The sequence below is a fragment of the Equus asinus genome, chromosome 29 (assembly GCF_041296235.1).
Source record: "Equus asinus isolate D_3611 breed Donkey chromosome 29, EquAss-T2T_v2, whole genome shotgun sequence".
Classification (NCBI taxonomy): Eukaryota; Metazoa; Chordata; class Mammalia; order Perissodactyla; family Equidae; genus Equus; species Equus asinus.
Genome location: NC_091818.1, coordinates 39003475 through 39029233, shown reverse-complemented (window position 1 = coordinate 39029233; position 25759 = coordinate 39003475). Strand labels below are relative to the sequence as shown.

The 25759-nt window shown below is 43.1% G+C and overlaps 1 protein-coding gene across 1 annotated transcript in view; it reads right to left on the bottom strand.

The window, feature by feature from the left end:
* ITIH5 (inter-alpha-trypsin inhibitor heavy chain 5) overlaps positions 1-25759 on the bottom strand; it is an 82292-nt gene that overhangs the window by 16655 nt on the left and 39878 nt on the right. The window contains exons 6-7 of the mRNA XM_014841317.3: positions 21986-22155; positions 20902-21018 (exon numbers count right to left, since the gene is read on the bottom strand). Of these exons, the coding sequence (XP_014696803.2) occupies positions 20902-21018; positions 21986-22155 (287 nt within the window). The remainder of the gene's footprint in view (positions 1-20901; positions 21019-21985; positions 22156-25759) is intronic.

The window sequence follows — 25759 nt, the reverse complement described above, 5'->3', positions numbered from 1 at the left end:
GAAACCTTTTCTAACTCCTCCAAAGAGAGCTGAGCCTCTCTCCTTTAGGCTGTGACTGTCCTCGATATTCTCATATTATAAAGCGCACATGGCCCAGTCATGCTTCTTTGCTTTATATCTCCTTCTCTTACAATACTGGGAGCTCTTTGTAAGCAGGTTCCCTTCATCTTCACGTCACCTGCCATGTAGGAGAACTCCTGACACACAGGAGGCGCTAGAGAGAAGTCTAGCGAATGAATGAATGAATGAATGTATGGGCATTTCATGAATTACAAGATTAAAGGTACAAATGATAAATTCCATAGGAATTTAAGGAGAATGAAAAAACCGTGGGCTGGAGTGACGGGGGCCAGCGTTACAGAGAGGGAGGAATCTGAGGATGAGCCTTAAAGAAACCGGATAACTTGAGAGACTAGAGAGGGCATTCTGAGAAGGAGCAAAGATGATAAACAGGACAGTTCAAGCCAAGCAAAGAGGTGACACAGGTGCGTTCTGGAGACGCTGATGGATAAAAGTGTGCCGTGAAGTCACACATGACTTGTGCAAAGAGGAAAGAGCCATATGAAATTAAAAACAGGAAAACTCTAGGAGCCTGGACAAGAGTTTCTAAAACAATCGACCAGATATTGTAAGAAAGCGCTGTTTTCTCTAAACAGCATCGTTGCTAGACATTTAAAGAGATTCGGCATCTTAGGTAAGGGACACTCATTACCTAATTGCCATCACGATGGCATCTGGAGCTTTTCCAGTGGTGACAAGCCTGGACTTCAGAGCGGGCCATCTGGGTTTGCCCTGGATCTGTCACTTACTATCTGTGTGGCCCCGGGGCTCTGGGTTGTAAGTTCCATCACTTACTATTGGCCGTATCTCACTGTGCCTAAGTTACCCCATCGGTAAAATTAGGACAATAACAGTACCTACCTCATGAGGCTGTGACGAGGATTCAATCAGTTTAGGTACTAAGAACAGGGCAAGGCAGACAGAAGTTACACACGCGTTTGCTAGTGGGTGGGTGGCAGCGGAGTTAGAAAGACGCGCTTAAGTCTGGGGCCGTGATTTCAGAATGAGGCGTGCTGCAGAACTAGACGATTCCTCTGAAAATTCTGTCAGTCTCTTCCCAGATTCTGCGACTCTCTGCCATTGCTTTATAACCCAGATTCAGATGGTATCACCTCTCGCTCTATAATTTCCACCTCTCTGTCTACGCGAGATAGCCACTCCTGCTTTCTCTCTTCCCTTCTGAACTGCCCTCTTCCTCACTCCTTAGTCTTACTCTTCAATTCCATATCCAACTGCTCTCACTCTAACATCCCATTATGGGCCCCCGAATTTCACAGGAACCTCAACATCCACTTTGGAAAACTATTCTGGACGTGTCTGCTTTTAAATCCGTACATTACATTCTTTCCCACATAGTTTAGAAAACTAAGCATTTCTAGCCTGAGGGGACAAATGTTCACCTATCATTCCTCCTGTGGATCCCGACCGAATTAATGACATTCGTGCCTCAACTTCCCCCATCCCTTCATTCTTGGACGGTGAAAGCAGTGGAGTTTCATGATATCACAGGAAGACATCGGGAGCCAGTATTTTCTGGGGGCCGTCTACTCCCCAAGTACTATGCCAAGTGTGAGAGCTTTTCAGACGCTGAGGTGACTGACCCATTTAATCCTCACAGCTCACTGGAAGCACAGTGACTACGAATATTCCCATTTCACAGGCGAGGAGACGGAGGCATAGACGGGTGAGCATCATGCCCCACGGGAGCCTGGATTAAAACCCAGGAAGTCAGACTCCAGGGCCAACACCCACACCAGCAGCAGTGAAATCTCAGCCCCGAGACTGCTGGCACGGCAGAGATTCTGAGTTATAACCCTTATAACATGCAGCTTATTTGGGGATTCCTTCCAGGTCCCTGTATGCCGACGGGCTCTGTTTCTTTCACTTCATTTCTGGCAGCAATTAATGGATTCTTCTCCTATAAGATCCTTGCAGAAAGCACTGAATAAATTCTGCATCCACCCAAGGATGAGAACAAGGAATATATTTCATTAAATACATCTTTTCATACTACAGGAGGTTGTCCTATGCCCCCAACTCGCCCCAGGTCTTCCACGAGAAAAGAATGGCACTGGTGATGCTAATTTTCACGCGGGGCCTAGGAACCCAGCTCTAGTCTCTGTTCTCGCCTTCTGGCACTGGGCCTGTCCTCCCTCCATGCCATCACCTGATTGTTCAGAAGACAGACTTACTAGCAGCAGAATTTCCTGTCCTCTCCTAACCCCGACTCCCATCCCGAGGAAATGTGTCTGAGGATCTTGTGAAAATAAGCAGAACCCACACCGGAAACTTCTGGGCACTTTCTGGAAGCCATTTTAAAGTATCTGTGGGCTATTTACCATGATGGCCGTTCCCTCCTTCTTGAAACTCTGCTTGCCTCTGGCTTCCCTGGCACCACCCTGGATCCCCTCCTCTCTCTGACCAGTCCTCTCCTTGCCTTTGCTGGCTCCTCCTTCTCAGCCACCCTGGAATGCCTACATCCTCAGCCCACCTCTTTCAAGACACACTTCCGCCAGGTGAGTTTATCCACTCCCAATCATTGTATCGCTCACTTCCAGACCAGTCTCCAGAGCTCACCTCTCTCATTAGATCCAAACCAAGCTGCCAAGCATTTCCCCTTGCCCGTCCCACAGGTATCTCAGATTCAACATGTTGAAGATCAGAAGCTTTGCCTTTCCACCCTGCGGTTTCTCCCCTGCGGCTCTCCATCCTGGAGGACGGCACCTCCAGCCACCCAGCGGTCCAGGTGAGAAACCCAGAGATCATGTCCAATCTTCTTCTTGCCCTTCTCCCTAACCCTACGTCCTTCAGTCCCCCAGTCCTGGCAATTCCATCTCCTTTTGCAGCTCTTCTCTTCTCTTCCTAAATATCCTTGTGACCGTAATCTGGGCTTGCACCCCTCTTCCCTAGAATGTCAACAGACTTTTTTCTTCTTTTGTATGTTTTCTTAATGCAAAAAAAAAAAAATTCATTAAAAAAGATCAGAAAAAAAATATATGAGACTCACAAAATCCCACTCACCTAGGGGCAGCCACCATTAAAATGCTGGTGTATCACACCTCCTTCAGAAACTTCCCTCTGCGTGTGTGTGTGTGTAAGTCAAAGCAAAATACGGTCATATAATATATCACACTAGAAAGTTTTTATTTACTATATCATATGCAGTTTGCACACCCATGTCATTTAATGGTGGCGCTATTTTCTATTGCATGCATATGCCATAATTTAATATTTTTGACTCTTTGAGCAGCACTGCTGGAAGCTCATTACTCACACGTCTTTGTGCTCACTCCTATCTCCGGAGGATAAATTCCCACACATGGAATGGGTGTGACACAGGGCCTGTACTTCCTACAGGCTTTCAGTCTGCCTTACACTGCTGCCAGAGTCAGACTTTCAACCTCTTCTGTGCACGACCTTCGGGGGCTCCTCACGAGCCTCAGCAAACAGCTTAAACTCTCCTCCATAAAACAAACGGCCCCAAACTACCTTTCCAGTTTTGTTTCCTGCTATTCCTGCCCCACTATAAACTCTAAAGTCTACTTTCTCACACACTCAACTTCCCTACCTCACCAAGCTCTTTCGTGACTTCATGGCTCTGTACAAACAGCTCCCCGTCCTGTCCCTCTTTTTTTTTTTTGTGAGGAAGATTGAGCCTGAGCCAACATCCGTTGCCACTCCTCCTCTTTTTTTTTTTTTTTTGTTTGAGGAAGATTGGCCCTGAGTTAACATCTGTGCCTCCACGGACCCCAGACCACTGAAGCGGAGTGCACAGAACTTTAACCACTCGGCCACGGGGCTGGCCCCTCCTTCCCCTCTTTTCTATCCACTGAACTACAGCTTGTCCTTCAAGACTCACCTCACACATGCCCTCCTTGGTGAAGCCATTCCTAACTCAACTGCGAAGACAAGAATCAGCCCCATCCTTTGAGATGCTCATCGCTCGACGCACATGTCCACTTCGGCACTTACCACATGACATTATCATTACTTCTTCAAAATCTTTCCCACCTGGGGACCTCCGCACTTCCTGTTCCCTTTGCCTGGCATGCTCTTCCTTACAGTCTGCACTACTGCTGGTCCCTTCTCACCCTTTAGTTCTGGGCTTACACACCGCTCCCCTGTTCTTGCAAGCATGGAGCCCTGTTCTTTCCCTTCGCAACGTTTATAGAGCGAATGCAATCATATATTGGTGCATTTACAAATCCGTCCAGCTCAATGCTATGCTTCTTTTTTAAAATGTGTTTAATTAATTTTTATTGAGGTTACATTGATTTACAACACTATATAAAATTTAGGTCTACATCATTATATTTCGATTTCTGTGTAGACAACATTGTGTTTACCACCCAAAGTCTCGTTGCCATCCATCGCTGTACACATGTGCCCTTGTGTCTATGCTTCTGAGCACAGGCATGTTTTCTGTTTTACCACTCTGTATTTAATACCCAGCTGTGCCTGGCCACATGGCAGACTCTTGATGCGTGCTTCCTGAATAAGTAAATGGTGAATAAATTGCCTATTTGTCACACTGTGGAGGGAGCTCCTCAAAACAGCTATCCGCTTGTCCTTCCTCATCCTCCCAACGCGATGTTTTGTACATTTTAGGCTCTCAGTAAATATCTGTTGAATGAGTAAATGAGAGAGAGAGGTGGAATTCTACTGTGAATACAAGGAAATAGGAGAAACCCAGCCCCCAGCCTTGGGAACCTAAGACGGAGAATATTGAGAAGGTTGATGTGTAGGAAACGGAGAGCCGACTGACGGATAGTTTAAAGTAAAAATAAATAACTCAGACAATGACGATAAACACATGTGGGTGGAGTGCCCTACGCGTTGACACTGACGGCATTAGCCAGGAAGCTGGCGACTTTGACTCCTCACCCTTTCTTCCTTCCAACACGACCCCAGCATGAGCATCAGAAGGGCCCGGCGTCACTCCCAGTTGAAGTGGCTAGACCTCTGCAAAGTCTGAAGGTCCACAGCTGGACAGGACAGGACAACAGCAAGCAGTGGCCATCCGGGACACGACACGGTTGGGAGCCCAGCTCTAAGCCAGGCCCCTGGGACTATTCCCACTGCTCTCTGTCGGAACTCAGAGCTGGCCAGGCCCACAGGGTGCAGGCTCGCACGAGGGGAAACTCGTCAGGACTTGTTTGTTTAGCTGCTGGCATCCTTGGGGCTCCTTAAATAGTGTGTAAAGACCTCCAGAGGGCTGGCCTGGCTCCCTCGCTGGTATTTTTCTCCCATAGTGATGGATAGTCTGCTTTAGGAATAGCTTTCTGAGCCTCTCCACCCTGCTCTCCCTAGTTCAGCAACTACAGGTTTCTTATGACCGTGTAAGGCCACAGCTGCAACTTATCCTCACATGCACCGAGGGCGGGCAGGCCAGCCGGCCCACAGTTGTTGCATTAGGACCTTTTGGATGGCCTCCCACCCCTCATCCCGAGGGGCCTGGGGGCAGAAGCTGCCACTGTTGCCTGCAGTCCCCGCCACCCATTAACCCTCTGGGGGTTCAGATCCTCTCCTCAGATGGGCTGATGTGGACCTGGGAGGTCCACATTCCGTAGAAGGCTAAAAAGGCAAGGCAGGCGAGTGTCCGGACAGAAGAGTCTACGCAAGGGGGCTGAAGCTGATATGCCGGCACAGGGTGTTTATGTGCTGAAGAGTCACAGAAACCTCGTCAGACTTTTTCCAAGGGTACAGTCCAGAGAACAGGCTATGCACATTCCAGAAAGATCAGAGGCAGCCCAGAAAGGCAGGGAATGTACAATCCAAGCTAGTCTGCAGGCCCGAACTACCCTGAAGACTTGAGGGCCTGGACCACATCCCATTCAGGTCCCTCCCAAACCTAAGACTGTGGGATGTCCACTAAGAAGACCTGGAGGCTGTATCAGTGCAGGCGACGGATTAGGCTGGCCACCACCTACCCCTCAATGCCCTCTCCAACCAACTTGACCTGAAGGAGCAGACAGCGGACACCCCAGCATGCCATGCGCCTTGGACTTCTTCCCCCCGCCCCCCACCCCCACAGCTCCACCTGGTGGCCTTCCACTTTGGGAAGAAGCCAGCCTGCTGGAGACGAGGAACCCCCAACACACCACTTGGAGTGATGACGCCCTGAAATTAACTTGCTCATAGGTGGCCACAGGAGTCTGTGGAAATGTCTTCTCTGGAAATCTTTTAAAATAGCCATATACAATTTACGACTGTGCGTATTGCATAGAGTTCCTACGGGGATTAATATAATTGAGGCTACGGGTCTGATTAATGAGGAAGGCCAAATGTCTGACATTGTAAAGTTACATTCGCTCTTCAGGGCCAGAAGAATAGCTCCCAGCGAGTCATCATCCTCATTTGCCTTTATATTCGGGGACAAGGACTGGGCTTACTTGCAGAGAGGGGTTTGGGTCACTTCATCCAACGACTAGGTGGTAAGCCTGGCGGGAAGGACTTAATAAATCTTGGGGAGAGAGGGTGGCTGGGAAGAGGCAGGAGAACCATATCTGTGCCTGGAGAAAGAGAAATAAGGAGCACGTGAAGGCCTGGCTGAAGAGGAGTCAGAATTCCTCAAGAGATCAGCTAGCAAGAGGCCCAGTGGGTCTCCTCTGTGCGTCTGTGCCGGGATCTGAAAACACCAAGCCAGAGGTATCCCCCCCTCCCCGCCCCCGCTGATCCAGAGGGCAATCCGCGAACACCGGCACGTAGATGGAAGCAGAAGGGGCCCTGACAACACTCCAGATTGTTTGGACGGAAGGAAGATAGGATGAAAAGGATGTATTTCTTACTACTTGGGTAGTGAAGAAGTTCCTTGCCTGGAAGCTAGCGACAGACGAGATTCCTTTGAATCCTCGCCATGTGGAATCACAGAGAATAACGATTACTCTCTGCTTGAAACTATTTTACAGCGATGAATTCTTCTTCTATGTACTTTCCTCGGGTTAAAAGGAGGAAAAAGGTATTTCCTTTGAAAACAGTGCCTTAGAAGTTAATTCCAGCTCTGCCTTAGGTTTATTATTAAATCAGTCTTTTAATCTCTGTCCATTGAAATTCCTTCAGAAACAAGGCGGGATACAAATAAATAAAAATAAACTCTCTGTTTCAGATTCTCCATTCGTCCAATATGGTTGGCAATGGTCCTCCTTGTTCTAGTGCATCTTCAGGAAAGAAGATTGCATAGTGTCCTCTGAAGCTCTCTAGAGGAAGGAGCAGAGCTGGGCCCCCAAAGAGGCACTCACGCTGCCCTTGTGTGTGCTACCACCAGGGGAGGGGGGTCCGGGTAGCAGCTCTGTCCTGTGCACTTTGGGCCGTGCATTAAGCTGCACTAGGGTCAAGGGATGGAAGCTCCCTCTCCCCCCAGCCCCGCCCCCCACTCCCTCTCTACGAAACTGAGCCCAAGCAGTTGCAGGCTCTTAGGGCAGCCCTCAAGGGGGTAAGGATTCCACTGAGCGAACTACCACATCGTGAGTGACTATTGGACATTTCCCAAGTAGAGAAGCATTATCTGATAAGACCCCCAGAGCAAAATGTCAATGGAGCCCATGAAAAACCCAATTGCCTGCCCACTTCTTGCTACCACTTCCAGCAGGGTACCTGCTGAGGCAGCTTTTCTGAGATATTTCTGCATCGGCGCCAAACCACACTCACCACGAACTTACTGACACAAAAGGCTTTTGTACCACAAATCCTGGCTTGTTGGACACAATACAAGGGGAGCCCCTGACATCATAGAAGAAACCCGAGTTTAAGGGTATTAGATGTTGGCCATCCCATGTTTCCCCCAGAATTGTGTGCTGCTCTCCCAGGAAGTCCTATGTCTTGCCTCATTCTAAAATGTTTACCAAGAGCTGACATGTTCTCTTTCATTGGTCCACGCAGTCCTTTTAAATGAACCCAAGAGAAAGATGGTCTATAATGAACAGCCTAAAACAATCCAACAATGAAAGTCTGATCTGAGCCATGAAAGAGAGTCTTGATCCACAGATACACACCATGAAGACAGCCCTGAGTTCCTGAGAGATGATACTGGGAAATGGAATACACCCAACACAAGCTTGGGCTGTGGGTCAGCATCCTCCCTTCCTGGGTGGGTAGAGACAACCAACACCAGCGGGGAGAAGGAGAAAGCATATCTATATTGTCCTTCTGTCGGCCTTGTATCTATATTGTCCTCCTGTCGGCCTCTAGTCCTTCCTGATGCCAGCCGGGGGAGGTCCTCAGTGCCCAGGACGTCCAGCTCCTGTGTGGTCATATGGCACTACAGACATTCTATTTGAGAGGACAGACAAAAACTAAAAACAGCCTGTGACTCCATCAAAGTTTGCAACATCAGACCCTCCCCACAACTGTAAACACCTGGCTACGCCAGCAATGAGGAGAGTGGACACGTCCACATCCCAGCGTCAGTCCGAACACTCCAAAACCAGCATCCATGGGGCGCTGTCCCGTGGCAGGAGTCATGGTCGTGGCTAAGACCAGAATAGCCACGACTTGCCAGCAGATGTTGTCAGTCCATGGGTATCAATTACGCTTCAGGGCGGGTATTTCAAGACCAACAAAAACTTGTTCTGTAAAATGTAGCAGAATCTTACAGGTGCATGCTACAAGCCTTTCGATGATTTGACGGAAAGCTTCCTGAATTCTTATCATGCGTGACACACCAAGTAATCAGATTTTTTAAAAGCCCAACTTTAGGAGCGAGGTGATAAATTGAGTGAGAAAGACCATTTCTCCATAATATATTTGCGACTATATCATTGTTATACTTTAAAAAATCGAGCAATGGATTGGTTTCAGAGAAGAAACCAAAGCACAAAAAAATAATGTTACTCCCCTACCTACAGTATAAGTATACTTCAAGAGGTTACGTAAACTCATAAGGGAAATCAATGACGAACACAACGCCTGGTTCCCTCTCGTCACCACTGTGCCACAAATATCTCCGGAAATGAACCACGTTATATAATTCACATTAAAAATAAATGCTTCAAACTACAATTAAGAAACATAAAGTACCCAGAAAAGACGTCTCAGTCAAATTTGAGGAATCCTGTTGAAAGACACTGAAACTATTTTCCTACTGGCCAAAATGTTCCTTTTGGAGAAAGAGCAGAAACTAATAAGCTTTCTTCATACAAATGGAAAATTTGGGACATAAGTCTTCAGATCTTCCAATATTTTAAAACAGTTTAGTAAATGTTAAATACTGACTTGACCTTTCACCTGGAAGTAAATGCAGAAAACACTATTTCTGTGGTCTCTGCATTTTAATGTTCACACTATTATGAAGAGCATGTTTCCTAAATTAAGCAAAAATCACAGGGTTCCCATAACTAAACACATTATTTTAAGCTATTATAATTTCATTTACTGTTTGAATTCTAATTTCAAATGTTCTTTCAATGCAGTATTATGCTAGATTATATTGCAACCCTGGTTCTGATTACCTATTTACATACATGTTTACCCAATCTGTGTAAAAAATATAAAATTATTCTCTTTTTTTTCTTCTTTTTCTTCTCCCTAAAGCCCCCCAGTACATAGTGGTAGGTCCTCTGGTTGTGTTATGTGGGATGTCGCCTCAGCGTGGCCCGACGAGTGGTGCCATGCCCATACCAAGGATCCGAACCCTCGAAACCCTGGGTGGCTGAAGCGGAGGGCGCGAACTCAATCACTTGGCCACGGGTTGACCCCTAAAATGATTATTTCTCCAGAGCAAGAGAAAAGCACCTTTTTATAAAGGTTCAGATCTAAATACCAATATTACTTCAGGACTGGTTTTAAAAGAGAATGATTGGTAAAGACTAAATTCTGGTTCAATTCAGCCTTAACTAAAAAAAAAGGTCTGAATAGGTTTAGATATTAGAACATCTTTTGCAATGTAAACATAACTAAATTTCACTAATCTTTGTGTTTGGATAACATTATGCTAACTTGAGAAGCAAACCCTCTCTCGTGTTAAAGCTCTGGCTAATGTTAAGATTCATTATCTAACGTTTTGACTTTGCTTTGACGAATTATCAAACACCCAATAATGTCATCGTACATTTTTTCTACAGAGCTCTTTGCCAATAAAATTTCTTTGGATCATTATGATGTCTTAGGCATATCCATTTTTCGTGCTTAATGTGTAAATAGCCCAAGACTCCAAACAGATTATTTTTTCACTACCCTCATTGTCGATCCCATGCCTCTCTGGCCAAGCACATAGCCTTACTGCATCTATCTGTAGGCCCTGGGGGGTCATCCACAGGTATGGCTTCCTGCTCTAACCGGAAGTAAATAAGAGGATGCTGACCAAGAGAAGTTCACTTAAGTTCACGGCCCTCCTTTGTAATTTATGTCCTCCATGCATTGCTCTGACACAACTATTGGCTAACATGAGTGAGTTCTCGGTCCCCAGTGCCTCGTCTAAATTCTGAAGTTTATATTGCCCAATTCCATGTTTGGATTCTGGAGCCTTGACTGTTTCATTCTACAGATTTTTTGGTGTCTGACTCTCTGACTGCCCTTAACCCATTCAACTTTCCCTTGCATATGAGTTCTCATGATTTCTGTTTCCTTGGGTTAGGTCCACGCTGTGCCACTCATGCTACTTTCCCAGGGATGTGCCTTGGCAAACATCAAGAACATAAGAGAAAGATATGCAGAGGCTGTGAAAAAGTCATGCTAAATATGAGATAGTGGACCATTTATGTACAAAGTAAACACAGCATGTCAGCACATGTAGATTGTATATACAAGAAATTCATTAGAGGTAGTGGAGTCACCCTCCCTCAGCGAGGAAGGCATGATATCCCTGTCTCCTTCCATCTTCCCATACTCTTGAAGACGCCATGGACCAGCAGGTGAGATTTTTTTTGTAGGAGGAAAGAGCTTATAAAACCAGGTGAACTCAACTGTTGGGGGTTGGGGAGGGTTCTCGGTTACTTTTTCTTGTCATCTCATTTGCACTAGGAGATTGATCCTGGGAAGCTAGAGGGTCCAGAGTAGAGAAGGCAGGAGTTTTTTTTCTGCCCATTATTTCACTAATGGTGAGGTCCTTCAAAAGAACCAGGTTATGCAATGGTCTCAGGCTCACCTCCCCACCTCTGAGGGCGCAGGCTCTCATCCCCCTTCCACGTGGGCATTAAACCTCAGGCCCTAGGACACAGATACTGGCAACTCACCTGGAGAAAGCATCATTTAACTCCAGTGCTCACCACTTTGCTCCTCAGTTCTCCTGTCAATCTTAGAATCTTGGGTGTTCTTTGCTTGTTTACGAGCTCAGCTATGCACTTGAAAGACTGGTTACAATTTACCTGCCTCTCTAAATGTTCTTATCAGGATGGTTTTCAAGGGAGCTAATCCAAAATATTGCCAGAATCTTCCAGATACAACATATTAGCTCTTGTTTCATGCCTTTCTCCATGTTTTTCCCCAACCGAGAATGCACTCCCTCCTTTCCTGCCAAGAAACTTGCATCCCATCTTCAAGGACTAAGTCACCGGCATCACTAATCTTTTCTTGACTACCCCACGCTCTTTTCCTTCCCTAAAACTCTTCCCACCATCTACGTGACATGACGGATTTAATTAACATGAGATTGTTCCACGTTTCTTTTCTGCAGCAAAATTCTAAGGTCCTGAATTAAAGTGACTTAAATATGATGCTTCTCTTGTATATACGTTTTCTCTTGCCTCCATGTTTTTCACACACTATCCATCTGTCTCTCTTCTTGGATCCTCTCTCCCTTCTCATCTCACCCACTCAACTAACTACTAAAAGACCTTTAAGACTCACTCAACTATCCCTCCTCTGAGAACCATTCACATCATCCTCTACTCCACCCTTAGAAAGAAGTGATCAGCATCCCCATTGCGCCATGACTGGCCCTTACATATATTTGTGATTTAAGGAGAATGTTGCATACAATTTTCACATGACTTCTCTTTTCCCGTGGACTTCTTGAGAGAGAAGACTCTGTCTTATTTATCCTCATAGCCTTAAGGCCTAGTACCTCTCCCACAGCATATAACCAATATTTATTTTGTTCTTTGAGAATCTGAAGTCTGGAGTCAAAGCCCAGATGGCATCTTTGGGGAGAGTCAGGGGTCCAGAACAAGAGGAGGGAGTGGCTGTGATATCAGCCAGCAGCTCTTAGGAATTTTACCCAGTTGTAGTTTCAATCAGCCAGCCAGGGTTATGCAATCCTGGGAGTAACAAAGCTTCCTGACAGGCTGATAAGCACGTCCTCATTTGTTATCTCATTTAATCCTCTTTGATTTACAGAGTTTATCTCATTGTTACTTGCAGCAAAAGTTTCCTTACGTAGCCATTTCCAGAGAAAGTCTGTCAATCTGGACTGGAGAGACTTGAGTGCAAAATTAGGATGCCATGAAGGGAAGCTAGGCTTTTGGGTTATTCTAGGACCATGCTTTCAGATGCTGACAACAAGGCCGGTAACCTGAACAAATGATGCAGGAGTGTGCGAAGCTCTATATTGTTAATTTACTCTTTGTATGATAGCCACATAGCGCCTTCACTCAGATTCCCAAGACTTTTTAAACATGACTTCATCTGGGTAAATCTTAACTGCCTCAACAAATTTGTTTTTAAATGAGTGCTTCCAATTTATTTAAAATTATGTATATTATCATTGTTGAAGAGCAAATTTTTTTTTTTTGAAACAAAAAACTCCAAATTTTCATTGGTGGCCTGGGGGAAAAAATATTTTGCCCTCTGTCCATCATTTATTTCCTCATATTCTGAACCAGAGTCAAAAAAACCCAGTTTTCTCCACTGCCTTCTGTTCACTGCCCCAAGGCCCAGATCTCTGTTTTGTAACGTACTTCTGAAATGCGCATCTGCTGGTGGCAGAGATTGGACAAGAGCGGCTCAGTAGACGAGAATAAATACCATCAACTGAATGATCTCGAGCCATACGCCAATGAGTCATCGCTCTAGACCAGGGTCAGCAAACTACGGCCTGGGGGCCAAATCCAGACGGCTGCCTGTTTTTAATCGATACAGTTTTGCTGGAAGACAACACGCCCATTTCTTTGCCTATTCCCCATGGCTGCCTTTGTGCTACAACAGCAGACTGGGGTAGCTACGACAGAGACCATCTAGTCTGCGAAACTTAAGATATTTACTATCTGTCCTTTTACTAAGAAAATTTGCTGGACCCTTTTCTAGAAAACCAGAAATGGAGAAGCTAGACATTTCTGTTATTGTCTGGAGCCATGCTTTCAGCTGCTTACAAGGCCTGTGGGCTGAAAAGGCAATGCACGAGGATCCAAACCTCATATTGTCCATTTTTTTTGTATGATGGCCTACCTCCGGAGGCCCTCCAAATTTCTTAGCCAGGATCTCATTTGGTGTGGCTGCATCCCTCTTCTTCTGAGCGCCTTCATTTCTTCAGGGAGCTCTCGCTTCCTAACAGGGCACAGTTCCCCTGAGGCCCTTCTGGGTTCTGCTGGCCCTGTGGAGCATTCTTCCAGGCTGCTCAGTGAACCTCGGACTGTCTGCCATTGATCCCCATCACTTAAAGCTACTTGCTCCATATCCTGTCTTCCCAGCATCCTCCTTTTCAAAATGTGGCAGATCCACCCATCTTGAAGAGGATGGCTAGAATGAGTGTACCAACAGCCATCATTGGACCTCACAGTCACCCGCCTTTTCCTCGCTCCACCCCTGTGCTGTCTCCATGCTTGCACTCAGCCTGTCTACTCCAAATGGTGAAAGAGAAAGAAGTCTGCATCTCTGTACATGCCCAAGACGTGCTTAAAGTTAAATAAAGTTCTAGTAATTAATTCTATGCATCAGAGTAGAACAACTCCATTAGTGTGTCACACACACCATGCTGTTGGCTGAAGCCTCTCAGGGCAGATGACATCTGTGTGCCCTCACTTGAGATGGGCAGCGTTCCACATCACGTCACTTGGCATAAGAACAGGTAGAGCCCGAAAGCTTAAGAGGTGGTCTGCAGCTACCTTATGGTCTACCTCTAACAGTACAGTGAAGGATGTTAGGGTAAACAGCTCTAGAGTAGGGTAGACGGGGCTTGCCTCCCAACTTCTCTTTTTTATAACTTGTGTATTCGGTGTAGTTATACCATCTTCCTGCCCATCACACTCTGATTTTTAAATGGGCGTAACCATGTCTATTTCATTGGATTGCTGAAAGAGTACATGAAAAAATGTGTGTAAAACACTTAGAATGTTTGGTATGTACTGGTAACTCAACGGTAGCTACTGTGCCTTAAAAATGCATGCTACATTTAATGTTCATGTGCTCCGTACGCTTTTCAGCAAAAATCATTGCCTATCACGTGTCAAGAACTGTGCTGGGACCTAGGAATGTGTACTTTAATGATCGAAAACAACATGATCCGCAAATCCATGGAGCTTACAGACTATTTGCCTATAAGTTTGCACACAAAATGCCCAAATAGTTCCTGGAAGCCGAGTTTTGGCCAGTGAGGAAGAAACTGATGTCCTGGAGCGTGAAGTAAGCCAGTGGATGAAGCACAAGTGACATTCAGATGTCCATTCGCCAATTCATTAGTTCACATTTCCCCACCCTTTAATTTGGCAATTACAGATAAGAAACATCACGCTTGTTCTTTATCCTCTAAAACTGTTGACTGAATTAAATGGATAGGAAATCAACCTTCCAAAAGTTCCATGGGAATCCAGGATGGGCATGGAATGGCACGGATGATGGGAAGGAATTTGTGAAAGTTGTAGCATGAAAAGCATCTGGCAAATGATATGTTAGTACTGCTTGGTTGCCAAAAAGAGTCTCTTGGCCAAGCTCCTAAATATGAAGATGATAGCAGTAGATCTAATTATAGAGACTAGGGAAAAGAAAGAGAAGGTGTAGACGTTGGTCAAAGGAAAATGTATTTAATAGACACATATTATCCCCAATGTTCTCAAGGACAGGTATGTTCACCAGTGCCAACGCTTTAAGCATGCAACTCACAAAAATAAAAAATGTCTAACCCTGATCATGGGTTTTTGTTGCTCCTCTCAGCTCCCCCTCTCACAGAGAAGTTTTACAAGCTCAAATTGGGAGGCAGAAATCTTGCCCAACCTAGCACCAGAGCCATCACTCGACACATTTGTCAACAAAAGCAGGTGAGAGAGAAAACAGAGCCAAGCCGTGTGCCAGCAACCCGCGGGAGGTTCTGTAGCTGTTTCCAAGCTAGTTAAGTCCTGGCTTCCAGGCTCACATTCCCACTGGGATTAGGACCAGAGCCAGAAAATGCCAGATGCACACAGCTTCAGGAACTCCCAGTACTGACACACACTTTCCTGAGTATACATTTTAAGATTAAATGATCTGTATAAATCAATTGTTCAAGTAATTATTAAATACCAACTATGTGCCCTACATTGTGACAAATACACTGAAGGATCTCAGGCCCATCAAAGATGAAGGGAGCCAAGAACATCCAGCCTAACAGTGAATGATTCTTCACAGAATTTGAGTGGATCAGTGATGAATGTTGGATGTTGCCAAGCCCGTTGACACATCAGGAAAGCCCTGTGCTTGGGGGTGATTTTCCGTTTCACCAGTGGACATGATATTGTGTACAAGACTCTATGAAGAGCCAGCTAAGCTTTTCACTCATGGCTGTGGCCTTAGAGAAGCTGAGAGCTGCTAAAATGATCCGCAGTTTTCAAAACCACTCAAGGCAGCGATGAGCTTTAGAAGTTGCCTAGAGGCTCTGACATGTGTTTGGCTGGTGTAGGGTGGTTCTCTTGGAAAGAGGCCACGCTGTAGCTTGGAAGCCAGCAGAGTGCATGCCAGGCTTTCAATGCCTAGCAAAGAAAGGGGTTTTAATATCCAGTAATGAAGGAAAGGGGGAGAATAACAAGCGGAGTTACCTATCCATCTAGCATTACATTGCTCTTGCCCAATGCAAGGAAATCCCTCCTGAAATGCAGCCTTCTCAATAGGGCCTTGAAATGGCAAACTGCACCCACTTTGCATCCATTCACGTTTCTATCATTGCACACGAGAGCAGGGACCCACAGAGTATCATGGTTGGATCCACGGGCTGCAGAGTCAGACCAGGCTTTGAAGCCTGCCTCTGCCATGTACTAGCTTGTTATCTACCTTTGCAAAGCCTCAGTTTATCCATCAATAAAATGAGTTTGACAACCAAGTTGTCATAAAGATGAAATATCCTCCATCAAATAATTCATGTAGTACCTCTAGCATAATGCCCAGCATGTTGAAAATGTTCCGTGCTATATTTCTAAGAAATGCCCAAATTATTTTATCATCAAAGGTAAGTCTACGAGACCCTGATTTAGTTCATAGGTTTTCCCTGTACAGTTTGGGGCAGAATTTCTCTTTCTGGGGGATATTTGGTAGGAAGAGTCTTGATGGTTCTCCCATCAGAAGTGGAAGAAGACCCTCATCTACTGGAATGGACTGGGTTTGAAGCTAAACCCGGAAGAGACTCAGGCACCTGAAGGTCTGGGTCCTTCACGCTGCTGCAGCCTTTGGGTGACTGAAGGCCTTTGTGTGACGATGCAGTAGAAATGATCATACATTTTACCATTTTGGTGTCTCAATATTTATTGGGAAATAATTTAAAGATTATAATTTTGTTGAGTTCTATAAATGCACACTGTAAAAATGGTCATTATAAGCAAGTTACGTTATTTAAAGTTTGACATGAAGATAAAAATAGCATTTTTCATTTGCATTTCTGTAGTTACTAGTACATTTGACTCTTTTTCTTTTACTCTTATTGAATCTTCTTATTTCTTTGTTGTAAACTGTTTCACATTCTTTGCCCATTTTCTTATACAGGATTAATTTTACTGATCTGGCATAGCTCTTTGTAAAGATAGACTCTTGTTGCTGTTTCTATAGCACTTTATATAATAAAGATAAACATCTTTTTGCTACGTAAATTTTTCCCAGTCTTTTGTTTACTTTTATTCTGTTTTATTTAAAGTGAAAGTTTAATAATTTTATAAAACTCAAGTTACTGAGTTTTTTTCCTTTGTAATTACTTTCATTGCTTTTAGGCTTACAAAGTCGTTCCCTAGTTGAAAACTAGTTAAATATGCACCTATATTTTCTTACATGTTTTGGGGTGTGGTTCATTGATTACTTTTAACTGCTTAATCCATTTGGAATTCTTACTCTGGTAACAGTTTTAAATGTTACAATTTGGGACAGTCTTTCTAGAAAATGTGTTTGTAATGTGCATCAAAAACCACAAATCAGTCGGTATTCTGTGCCCCACTTCTAAGAATGTAACTAAAGAAAATGATTGGGCATGCGGTCAAGGATTTCCACATCAAGACTGTCATCCCAATGCTGTTTATAAAGCAAAAAGTGGAAATAAAAGTCCCCTATGGGTGGTGGAGGGAGTAAATGTTCTTCAGCTGCACTGTCCAATATGGTAACCACTAGCCACATGGAGTATTTAAATTTAAATTTATTAAGATTAAATAAAATTAAAAATTCAGTTCCTCGGTCACATTAGCCACATCTCAAGCGCTCAACAGCCACGTGACTAGTGGCTACCATATTGGATAGCACAGGTGCAGAACACTCCCATTCTCAAAAAAGTTTTTATCTAATAGAGCTGCTCTGCAGCCCTTAAAATCAAGTTTTTAGAGAATATTTAATAACATTATATATATTCATAATATAATGGTAAGTAAAAATATCAAAATGCAAAATATCTGATGGTAACACAAATTCAGATTGGATGCAGTAACTTTAATCATCAATATCTTCATCAAGTTACAGTTTTTCAGAAGAAACCCAAACCCTGCCCTCATGAAACTTATGTCTTAAAGTGAAAAAGAGAAAATCTGAAGATTCATAGGTACACAGGAATTTAATGACATAACACAGGGAAACCTAGCAAATGGCACCTACTCAGTAATTGTTCATTGATTTGAACTCCAAATGGGAATTATCACACTGTCAGATGCAAGACCTAGTTAACACTGTATTCTGTGGCCAATAGTTGTCTCAAAAGGAGCCATGACATTTTATCTTCTTCCAGATCTTTTTTCTCACTACTTTGTTAACTCTCTGACACTCTCGAGATTTAAGAAAATATGCATTTTGTTTAGCTTTTTCAGTTATTCTCAGTGGGAAGGTTGAGTACACATTACCTGTAGATTTTCCTTATGGGTACCATTTCCCAAAGTTTTATTCACACATAAGTGAAGCATTCTTTTGTGGTGTTGATTATTTGTTGGTCTTTGAGAAGGCTCACTGCCTTTCCTATTTAAATACTCTGTAAAGTTCTTTGCTCTATATACTCCAAGTTCTTAAATTCCATGTGTTGGCTAAGTTGATTTTGTGACTTTGGTGGCTGGATACTAGATGTCAACACTACAAAAATTTAAAGAGGTGGGCTCAGCATTTGGGATCACTTTTGTCTAAGGAATGTGTGTCAAGGCCAAAGACATATCTGAGAGGCTGAGCATCACTTTAGTAGCTTAGGGGACTGAAAATTGAAGTTTAGAGCCCACCAAGGATAGGTGCGGTGATAAACCCTCTATACTTTGTGCAAAACAGACATAAACCAGCTCTTGGAAAAACTGCAATCTAGCTTCAAGCCATCTGAGCTGCCCAGAAAAATCTCAAGCAGTGAAAATGGACTAAAATGATCCCAGATTGTAATTCCCCCAGGTACCTGACAGAAACAAACCAAAACTTTCTCTGGAGGCATATATCATCATCCCAGACCTCAGATTATTTCTACAAACAATTTTTTTTAATATAATGCCCATCATGTAATCAAAGACAACCAGTCACACAAGGAGAGAAGATAGAAAACAATAAAAACAGCTCCTAAGGGGCTCGAGAGTTTGGAATGATCAAATACTGAGTTTGAAATAGCTATGTTTACTGTGCTTGAGATAATAAACAACATTATTAAAAACTTTGTAAAATAACTGAACATTCTAAAAAGTGACAGAGCAGATATGAAAAAGAACTAAATGAAACTCTAGAACTAAAAAATACAACTGAAATAACTCAATAAATGAGTTTAACAGCAGATAAGACCTGAAGAGAGAACTTGTGAATTGGAAGATAGGTTTGGAATGAAGCATAGAAAGGCAAAAGTTGAATAAATAGAAGTGTGTATATATATATATATATATATATATATATATGTAGAGAAAATCTAACATTGGAATCCCAGAAGGAAAACTGAGCTGAAGCAATTTCATAGATAATGCATGAGGATTTTCCCATGAACCCACAAATTCATGAAGTCTTACAAACCTCAGGTAGAAAAAGTAAGAAGAAATCCATACCTAGAACCATCATGTTAAAACTAAAGAAAACTGAAGACAAAGAGGAAAATCTTAAAATCACTGGACAGTAACACATTACCTTTAGAGGAACAACAGTTTAAAATATTGTGGACTTATCAACAGCAACAACGGAACCCAGAAGACAATGGAATCTCCCTTCAATGGACTGAGAGAAAATGGCTGCCAACCTAGAATTCCATATCCAGTAAAAATATCCTTAAAGAATGAGAAGGAAATAAATCATTTTCAGACAAACAAAAACTGAGAGAATTCTTTACCAGCAGACCCATAAAAAGATACCAATGAGTGTTCTTCAGGCAAAAAAAAATGTCATCCCAGATGGAAGGTCAAGATGTGAAAGGAAGGAAAAGCATTAAAAATGGAGGAGTCAGCAGGCTGAACTCTGTATGGGAATGCGATCCTAAAGAACTACAAGAACTGACCTACAGGGTGAGGTTATCCTCCCCTTGTACTAGTTAAAATTATATTTGGCTATCCTCTGAAAGAAAACAGTTAAACCCAATCCTCACATCACATTTTGAAATATATTCTTTTACTATTTTGGGGTGGAGGAAAATCAGATGCCAGGAAGAAAAGATCAACATGTTACACTACACAATTTTTAAAATATAAATGGCCAAAGAAAGCATTTACAAAGTAATAACTGAGAGAAAATATTTCTAATAGTTTAACCACGAGAATTAGTTTCAAATGCATGTGGAGTGGGATCTAAGAGTGGAACCGGGTGGGACAGAGGGCTCTTACAAGGTTTGAGAGATTATTTAACTCATTAAACCACATATTTAGTATTAATTGACAAAAATGATAATGAAGTAAAAAAGAACAGCTAAGAGATCTAAGTTTTTGAGGAAAGCAGAGCGATCAGTTGGTCTGGCGGCCAGTAGCTCTTTCTTCCTGCTATGTGAGTTGGAAATACATTATAAATGCAAAATTCTGATATTTATAATACCCAAGTAAGATAATGAATAGCTTTTCCAGGAGTTTGTCAAGAAATGTGAATAGTTGTATTTTCAGGATAATTTAATTTTTCAACCTAGACTACATGTCCCCTTAATGTCCCTCTCAGCCCTAGAATTCCAAGATTCATCCTAAATACCGCGAGAATATCACTCCTGAGCTATTGAGATACAAGTCCTTTGTTTTAAGGGAAGGCCAAGGGGGCTGTCGATGATTCTATTTTTTGCTCTCGAAGGACATCATTACTGAACAGAGTTACTCCATCGACAGTTGTGCCGTTGAGTGGCCCTCTCCATGTATTCCTGTCTCACTCACTTTATCCACTCTGACAGTCCCTTTTATTTCAAGCTGTTTCTATAGCATGTCCCTCCGCTCTCTTAAAACCCCCATGTGGAAATGACAGTCTAGTCAATGGCTTAACTGAACCAATTCAGGAATGTTCTCTGTAGGGAGGAACAACTGGATGGTAAAGCAGACCTTCGGCATCAACTGAATTTAACACACAGAGAACATCAGAGTCCCAGGCAAAAGTCAGAGAGGAAGAAATGGGCGGCTTGCACTCACTCACCTGCCGGAGTTTGGTTCCCACCATGGAGGCACTGCTGTCAAGCACAAATACCACGTTCTTGGGTAAAGGAGGAAGGTCTTTCGGGGCAAAGTAGTGCACGAAATAGCCATTCAGAACCTGTTGGAGGGAAAAGAAAGTAAAAACGGCAGCACCCAGAATACAGAGGAAAACTAACTAAAATGGATGTTTATGGAACTTCTAAACGTCAAAGACAGCATGAAACAGATTCTGGGGTCAGATTCCATACTGAGAGCAAAAGTACCCACGGTCCTTATCCCTCCAAGAGAACCAATAGAAACTTAATCTGTATAAGGATAAAATTGTCCCTTAAAAATGTGACTATGGGGGCTGGCCCAGTGGCACAGCAGTTAAGTTTGCATGTTCCACTTTGGCGGGGCAGGGTTCGCCAGTTTGGATGCTGGGTGCGGACCGACATGCTGCTTATCAAGCCATGCTGTGGTGGGCGACCCATAAATAAAGTAGAGGAAGATGGGCACGGATGTTTGCTCAGGGCCAGTCTTCCTCAGCAAAAAGAGGAGGATTGGCAGTAGATGTGAGCTCAGGGCTAATCTTCCTCAAAAAATAAACATTGTGACTACGTTGACTAATCTACCCTGTCTAACCTCTGCCACTTGAGAATCCTGCTTCCTCCATCATCTGGTTTTTACCAAGCATCTCACAAGTTGAGACATCAAGACTGTCTACATTCTGGATGTACACTAATACATTTCAATACTCCCACCCTGTCTCTGAGGCAAGAAAACCCAAAGGGTAATGAGCCATGGACCAGTCTCTCAATCAAAATTGAAGATGTACTAAAATTGTCACTTCATCTAAAACACCACAGGGAAAATTCTATTCTAGATTTCATTTGCTCTCCAGATGACTGAAGCAGGAACTAGACACCCTCAGCCTCCAGCACGGGAACACCACTAGTCTCCATGGAGACATATTTTGGGTTAAAACAAATTTCCTAGGAATCAGGAAGTTCTCTCTCCCATAGGTAAGCATTGGAATCCCTAGTGCGGAGTCTAATGAAAAGAATCAAGCAACTAACATGAAATAGCAACAACAAACCCATTACCTGGATGTCCCCAATGCTCTTGTCCCTATTGACATCATATCTAAGGATGAAATCTCCCAAAATGCCATTCTGGGCAATCTTGGCTTGTTGTACCACAGTAGGCTTAAAAGTGACTTGGGCAAAAGTTTCATTTTGGTTGACAACTGTAGAAGGAGGTGGCCCAGAATCATCTGCAAACAAGACATAAACATGATTAGTAACTGAATATATAAATATCTTTCTGAATAGAAATAAGAACTGTTTTGCATAGACACAGAGCGTTAAATTTTACTTTAGATCAGGTTTGTGTATTCCAGAAGAACTTCCTAGACTTCGTACTGATAATACATCACAATGCGCGAGATAGGTTATCACATATTTCTCCTTTATGTCTCCTTTTTAAACTTTTGTGAGAATTTTTTTTTTTAAAGATTTTACTTTTTTCCTTTTTCTTCCCAAAGCCCCCCAGTACATAGTTGTATATTCTTCGTTGTGGGTCCTTCTAGTTGTGGCATGTGGGACGCCGCCTCAGCGTGGTTTGATGAGCAGTGCCATGTCCGCGCCCAGGATTCGAACCAAGGAAACACTGGGCCGCCTGCAGCGGAGCGCGCGAACTTAACCACTCGGCCACGGGGCCAGCCCCTAAACTTTTGTGAGAATTTTTCAAACACATAAAAGTCAAGAGAATAGTAAAATGAACCTTATGTACCCATCACCCAAATTTAACAATTATCAAGTTTTACTAATCTTTTGTGTCCGTGTTTATACATGCCCTCATCATTTTTTGCTAGAGGATTTTAAAACAAACCCTAGACATCATATTTCATCCATAAATACTTCAATATACATCTCTGACTATAAGACCCTTTTTTTTTAGCATTACCACAAGTAACAAAATTAACGCTCAATGACTTATTATCGTTGAACACTCAATGTGTATTTAAATGTTCCTAATACTTTAGAAGATGTCTTGGAAGGGTTGATTTGTGCGAATCAGGATGAAAATGAAGTCCTCACATTACATCTGGTTTATGTTTCTTAAGTCTCTTTTAATCTACAAGTGTTATATGTGCAGCATATATGTGTTGTAAACACTAGTTATTGGTCCTACAGAGCTCCTCCCATTCTGTATTTCCTGATTGTTTTTTTATCCTGTGTTTTAACTTGCTCCTCTATTCCCCTGGTTTCCAACCTTGGCTCGCACTGTAACATTTGGGGAAGCTGGAAAAAATACCGATGCCCAAGCCAAGAGCTCATTTAATTGGTCTGGGACACAGCCTGTGCATCAGGACTTTTTAAATTCTCCATGGAGTCTAATATCCAGTAAAGGTTGAGAAGCACAGCTCCATCCCCTGCAGCTCGTGGTGTTCTGGTAGGTAGAGCTGGAGGCTTGGCTAGACTCTGGTCCAACGCTATTGACAAGAACACTTCATAGGTGATGCTGAGTACTCACTACTTTATCACATCAGAAGGTACCTAATATCTACTAGTCTACTTTCAGTTGTAGTAAGATTGATGGTGGGTTCTGGTATTGTCAATCTGATCACCCATTATAAAGTCCCTCATCGATCTTTCACTTAATAGTTTTATCAATTATTGATAACGTTTGTCCAGATACACTACTCCACTAAAGGCACAAAAGGATGGCTCCTAATTCTATCATTCCTTCCATATGGAATTCCTCCATACAAATCACCTTTCCCCCATCAGTCATTTGGCTGTCCTGACATACTGTTTGTCCAGAAAGTTTATGGCTCTTTTTAAAAAACATTTCCCATAGCTTTCCCCAGCGTGAATCTTAGGATACAAATTAGAATTACAAGAAGATAAACAGACAAATGGATTTTATGTGATTTAAGAAAAATTAGTGAGATGACAGACTAAGCAAAGCACATCCCATTTTTCACTCCTGACCTTCATATCCTGTTAGGACAGAGAATTATTTCACAGACTATCCACCTTTATAAATTCAAACAACATCATTCTTAGCAACAGAAATCCAATTTTTAAGATCTGCATGCACCATGAAGAATATGGAAATAAAATGGAGAATTTGGAAGCATCCGTATATGTGAAGACTTCTTATCCAGATACTGAATCAAAGCCAGGCTTAAAACTGCTTCTAAGCGTCTGATTATCTTTTTAAATCTATTCAAGTTGATAGTATGGAGTAACCTGACCAGCAATTTTCCATTCCTAATTAGCAAAATAAAAAAGGAAATGAGGCTTAATTTGCCCGAGGTAATTTGTAGTTAAGAATAAACTTCCTTCAGTTAAGGGTTTGTTAGACATTAAAGTCAAAGGAAGTTTAGCCAATTCCTTCAACAGAACACACAGTTCTTTTTCAGAGACAATTTAAGCGTCACCTTAACAGGAAGCACAGGGCAGACCTGATTCTTCTATTCTTTGCACTTATCAGGGGCAGGAATTTCAGGAGTGACCAGAAAGCCAGCAAATAAGAAAGTTCATTCTGGTAGCAAGACAGTTGTATGAAAGATAACATGCTCCCCACAGATGTGCTCATCTGAAGAAGGAGCTGGGAGAATCCTGATGGCACATTGACAAGTGCCAGCCTCCGGTTCGCCAGCATGGTTGATGATGGCTTAGAACCATGAGACAGTAGGAAGGAAAAGAGGCTGGAAACGGAAAGGTCCTCAAAATAGAAGGGAACTGATGTTCTCTGGAGTCACTCTCTCATTGGTGAGTATTGGTAAAGCACCAAGAGGGAGGGGCATGATGAGAGCCACTCACTAGGAACTCAGGATCACGAATGAGTCAGAAGGACCCGCATTCAATCCAGGCTCTACCCCTTATTATCTATAAGGCACTGGGCAAATTACTGAGTCTTGGTTACCTCATTTGTAAAATGGATTACTGGTCTACCAAAGTCACACTATTGGAAAGACTAAGTCACGTAATATACTTAATGCCATTCTGATTCATGGTAAGCAGCCATGCTAGCTAATATTATTATGAACTTTAAATAGATACAAAATCGAAGAAGGGCCAGGAATTAAATGCTAGATAATACAACATGTCAAACTTGCAATGAAATGCATGCAATACTGTATGCAACGGAAAGGAAAGAACTTCTGCTATCTACAACGTGGTTGACTCTCACAGACATTTTGAGTGAAAACATAAGATGTAAAAGAGTGTATTCTCTAAGCTTCCATTTATACAGAGCTCAAGAGCAAGCACAACTTATCCATGGCAATTGAGGTAGAACAGTGGTTACCTTTGGGGGTGAGCACTGACTTGCAAAGAGTATAAGGGAATCTTTTGGGGGTGGTGAAAATATCTATGTCTTGACCTGGAAGTAGTTGTATGGGTGTATACATATGGAAAACTTCATCAAGCTGTACACATAAGATTTTCATACTTTATTCTATGTATATTCCAATTTTAACAAAATTTAAACTCATAGGGAGTTGGATAGCAGAATGGATTGAACAAGCATTCCTTGGCAAGGGACATATTATTTGCCGAACGGACCCCTATCTGTTATTTTCCTTAGGCTAAGTCCGTTTGTGTCGGCACTTCTATGGGGATTAGGCGTCTCCGGAGTGATTCCAGCTGGCAGGGTTAGGATGACGGACAGACTTACTGGAAGCACATTCCGTGCAGCATCGGTAAGCTCTAAGAAAGATGTCCTGACGGCGGAGGCAGCTTTCACAATTCACCTCATCAGAGGCGCTCGAGCGAACCCAGGATGAATCAATCTCCTGCGCAGATGCTACTGAGCAGTTCTTGCCCCGTGCGCTTGGACCAGCAGCTTCAGCATCACCTGGGAAC